Source organism: Chiloscyllium plagiosum, chromosome 7 (genome assembly GCF_004010195.1).
Source record: "Chiloscyllium plagiosum isolate BGI_BamShark_2017 chromosome 7, ASM401019v2, whole genome shotgun sequence".
NCBI classification, from domain to species: domain Eukaryota; kingdom Metazoa; phylum Chordata; class Chondrichthyes; order Orectolobiformes; family Hemiscylliidae; genus Chiloscyllium; species Chiloscyllium plagiosum.
In genome coordinates this window covers 66,855,012-66,860,200 of record NC_057716.1, presented here as the reverse complement: position 1 = coordinate 66,860,200, position 5,189 = coordinate 66,855,012, and the positions used below count along the sequence as shown (strand labels likewise).

The following is a 5,189-nucleotide window of genomic DNA, read 5'->3' as shown; positions in this document are numbered from 1 at the left end:
TTGCATTTCTCCCAATTTCCTTTTCCTATTCCTCTACGATCTTGAAGTCAATTAACAGGATTCCCTAGGACCAATACCTTAATTAGCTAAGACAAATTATGAATTGAAAGTGGCATCTCCCTAGTTTGTATTGTTCAGTAGTACATCACCCAGTGCACTGTTGAACTGGATACATAAGAAATAGGAATGGGAGTAGGCCATTCAGCCCTTCAAGTCTGCAACACTATTCCACATAAGATAGCAGTTCATCCCAGAAAACAACTAACTGAGCCTTCTTTGAACAGTCTCCAATTCAAGTACACCTATCCTTCAATAAGTAGACTGAAATGTAGTCAGTACTCTAATTGTTATCTCACACTGACATCCTTTACAGTAACTGGGCTTCTATAATATTCTATCCCTTTGTGATGAAGGCCAACATTCCATTTGCCATCTTCATTATTTACTGTATCTGTATGCTAACGTTTCGTGGTTCATTTACAAGGATACGCAGACCTCTCTATACACAGCATTCTGCAGTTTCTTTACATTTAACAATATCCTACTTTTCTACTCTTCCTGCTACAGTAGTTGACTTTACATTTCTCACATGATACTTGACCTGCCAATCTTTTGCCCCTTTACCTATCTATACTCTTTACAGACTCTGTCCTCCTTACAACTTCCTTTCCCATCTGTTGTCTTAGTTTTAACAAACCTGACCACAATGCAAATCTGTCCCTGCATCCTAGCAATTAATATCCTGTAAATAGTTGAATTTCAAGCACAGATATTTACAATACCCTAGGAGGTATAGTTTGCCAACTTGAAAATTACTTTTATTCTGACTTTCTATCTCCCTGTTGTTAGACAATTCTGTATGCTTGCTAATATGTTAAACCATAAAAACATGATCTCGTTTATTTAACTTTTATGTGGTACTTTATTAAATGTCCTTTGAAAGCCAGATATGCTGCATCTACCAGTTCCCTTTATTCACCACATTTGTTCCATACTCAAGGAGCTCCAAGAAATTTGTCAAACATTACTTCCCTTTTCAATAATCTATGTTAAGTCTGTATATTTTGTTTTGTCAATATTAAATGACTGCTACTATTACCTGAAAAATATATTCTAGCATTTTCCTCATTATAGATTTTTGGCTAACTGGCATAGTTTCATGCTTTCTGCCTCCCTACTTTCTTGAATGGGGTTGTTGTATTTGTGGATTTCCAGAATACTGAGACTTTTCCAGAAACCATATAATTTTGGAAGATTACAATCAATGCATCATGGTGGTATTGGAGTTGCAGAGGGCCCAAAAGCTTCTCTTAATTTCAGCTTTAAACTGTATTAATCACAAATGATCTTATGACTCCCTCAGCAATCTATTAAAAAGTTTTATTTTTTGAAAAAAAACTTTGAATTAATCACTGGTATATTTTAGCAGAATGTTGAGTCAAACTCAGTATTTGAAACAAGGTTGGCAAATGCCAACCATAGTGAAAATAACATATTTCTGACATGGAGCCAGAGTCATTCCCACAGGGAATAAATGCAGGGAATTTATCAGCTTGAAATGGAGAAATTATGTTTCAACAGAGAAGCAACTTTGAAGAGAAGATTTGGAATCTCCTGATTTCTCCAGATGACCAAACTCATTTCTGCATTTTCAATGTAATTTGCCTTTTTCGGTTGTATGCTTTTTGAAATAAACACTTACTGTATAGGCTTGAAGGAAAATATACAGAGTCATGTAGTCATGGAGTTGTACAGCACAGAAACAGACCCTTTGGTCCAACTCGTCCAGGCTGACCAGATACCCTAAATTATTCTAGTTCCATTTTCCAGCATTTTGTCCATATGCCTTTGAGTCCTTCCTATTCATATACTCATGCTGATGCCTTTTAAATGTAATTGTACCAGCCTCCAACACTTCCTCTGGCAGCTCATTCCATATATCTTGGATATGGGGAGCAAACTGGTGCACAGTTTGGTCTCCCCAATATACACACAACTGTAGCAAAACATCCTTACCCAATCCCTTTGCAATAAAGGCCTACGTGCTATTTGCTTTCTAATTGCTTGCCAAACACACATCTTAACTTTGTATTCCTTTTCCAAGTGTACCCAAATCGCTCTCTCAATGAACATTTGAGGTTCATCCTTTTAAAAAAAATTCATCAGTTCTTCTTCCTAGCAAAAGAATAAAATGCCAGTCTGATGCCTATTCCTGTAAACTGTTAATAACATTTTGCAGCCTCTGGGTCCTCGCAAACTTGGATCAATTATTCTGTTTCTACTTCAAAGTGATTATTATTATTAATTGCAAACAGCTGAGGCCACAGTTGTAGCACTCCACTAGTTACAACTTGTCACCCTGAAATGTCCAGTTTATGTCCACTCTCTGCTCATCTTTTGTTAACCATTCCTCCATCCCTGCTAAAATGTTACCCTCAACTCTATCTTTTTGTATACCATTTGGTAATATAATGGTTATATCCTCAAAAAATGCATGTTTATCTAAACATGATTTCACTTTCGTAAATCCACTATGACTTCGAAACCATAGCATTATCAGACTGTGTTATTAAGACTTCTTTGATGATCAATTCCAGCATTTTGCTGATTTCAGATGAACTGGCCTGTAACTCATCATTTACTCCCTTGCTTCTTTTTTTAAACAGCAAAGTTAGATTTCTACGCTGCTGGAGCCATTATAGATTCTAGGGAAGTTTGAAAAACTATAATCAGTGCATGCACTCTCTTAGTTTCTTTATGAGCACGAGCATGTAGGCTATCAAGTCCTGGGCATTTGATGGATATTAGTTCCTCAAGTTTCTCCAACATTTTTTTTTCCTGCTGATGTGAATAGACTTATGAAATATCAGGAATTTCATATAATACTTTCAACAAATGTATTAATCTTTAGTACCACAAAATACCATTATACATATGCAAATTGTAGTATAGTCTTTTTCAGCAAATATGAGAAAAAGTTATTAAAATGTTGTATCGTCCAACAATTTTGCCATGTTGGGATGATTTCCACAATCCACAAAAAATGTCATCACACTTTATCAAAACAATTATACAGATATTCTGATTCAGTCATAATATTACGTAGTTGTAGTTCAATGCACTGCCTGAAATTCTGCTTAGATAAAGTGTGCACTTATCTGCAGTCCTCTGTAAAACAGATTGTCCTCATCAAATAACGTTATCGATAATGCATCATATCAATGCAGCTTTATTCATAGGACATCCTCTTTTTATTTTGGAATTCAGTCATGTAATTTTTCATGTACAGAAAGACCAAAATGTTTGCTCCTCTTGATGCTTGAATTTTTTCACTGATTCGTGACTAGTTCAATACTTTTATGTTCAGCAGGGTTTCTGAAATCTGAGACATTAGAACCTCCTTCCTTGCTTGCTTCACTGCTTGTATTGTTATTGAGAAAATCTTCACAGTTCATTTGTACTATCATATTAACTCTCTCAGCCACACAATGTGCTGTAAGACGAGCCTCAGGATCATGGTCCCAACATTCTACAATCGTGTCACAAAGGAAATGCATGCCCTAGACAAGGAAGAATAAAAATATATGGCAGTCACTACAATATAATAAAACTAATTGCAATATATTCACTTATGGCTACTACTTAATTTTAGTTGAATCCATTTAAAAAAGCAATTGTCATTAATTCTAGATTGTGCAGTTAAATTCATTGATCATATCACAATAATTAGTTATTCAGTTTATAACTCAACAAACTTAAAGCATTTTGCTTATGTTTTACTGACATAAGCTAAATAATTACCATAAAGCAGACTCTTAAAGACAAAACTAAAACAAAGAACTGTAGGCTCTGAAGATCTGAAACAAAGATAGAAAATGTTGGAGAAACTCAGCAGATCTGGCATTATCTGTGGAGAAAAAAACAGTTAATGTTTTGAATCAAATGTGACTTTGGCAGAGTTGAGGATTGCTGGACTTGAAACATTAATTGTCTTTTTCTCTCCACAAATACTGAGAGATCTGTTGAGGTGCTAAAGCATTTTCTGTCTTATTCAAAAACACTTGATTGAAGCCAACTACCCACATTTCAATGTTATTAAAATGCTTCCTTATTTTTACATTGAAATCACGGATCAATGAAATTATGAGCCTGTTTTTCTGCCATTGGATGAAGGAAGCCAGTTTTAATATAGGAACCTTCCGATGAATGTCACAGTACCTGGATTCAAAAGTTAAAATTTTGAAATAAGTGTCTTAAAGCAGGAACAAACATGTGAGGGAACATTTCCTTCATATATTTTTGGCAGAAGAAAATTATTATTCATTTTATTTGTTTTACAACCCCAAGGAGATAGTCTTTTAAGTCATATTTTCATGCAGGGAATTTTTCGAAACAATAGGAACCACACCTCTCCCAATATGGCAAACTAGCCAATCAGGCTCCCTCATGCTGCAAAATATGAATGTAATCATTATAATATGTGGTAGTCACTCCCTCTGAATATTATTCTCTCATGAGATCTTAAGCTTTTTTTGAAAGTATGTGGAGCCTCATCTCTCTGATATTAAAAGAATGAAATGGGGAAAATGAACATTAATGTAGTCGATTCTATTCTTCTCACTGAAGTATAGGATTAGTACTAGAGATTATTTTAGAATTTCATTCCTTGTTAAACAATAACCATAACAGCTATTGTGATTGTAATGAGGTCAGCCAGATGGACCTCTCAGAATATGCATTGCCAGATTGGCACTGTTAATCTAGTCCAATCATGCAGTCATGGCTGACAGATAAGAAAAAGACTGTCTCCTCTGTTTTTGGCTGCACTTCAGTCCCACGCTCCTGATCTTTGGGCACCCGGTACGGAGGAAGGAGGGCAGGTCTGAAGACCTCCTCGTGGGTCTGCTCCTGGGCCTGCCCAAACTGGCCATCAACAGGTCCAGGCAGCGGGCCGGGGAGGGGGTCGTTAGGGCCGACTGCCTGCCCCTCTTCCGCGGTTATGTTAGAGCCCGGGTGTCCTTGGAGAAGGAGCACGCGGTGTCCACCAACACCCTGGAGTTGTTCAGGGAGAGGTGGGCGCCGCAGGGAGTGGAGTGCATCATTTCTCCCTCCAACTCCATTTTGATTTAGTCCCTACCCTCCCCTTCACTGTTTTGATCACACAGCACTGCCCTTTGATGTAAAGGGCA

The 5,189-nt window shown here is 36.8% G+C and overlaps 1 protein-coding gene across 1 annotated transcript in view; it reads right to left on the bottom strand.

The window, feature by feature from the left end:
* Window positions 1–3,228: 3,228 nt before the first annotated feature.
* tgfbr2l (transforming growth factor beta receptor-like) overlaps window positions 3,229–5,189 on the bottom strand; it is a 101,112-nt gene continuing 99,151 nt past the window's right edge. The window contains exon 7 of the mRNA XM_043693969.1: window positions 3,229–3,560. Within this exon, the coding sequence (XP_043549904.1) occupies window positions 3,330–3,560 (231 nt within the window). The 3' untranslated portion in view covers window positions 3,229–3,329. The remainder of the gene's footprint in view (window positions 3,561–5,189) is intronic.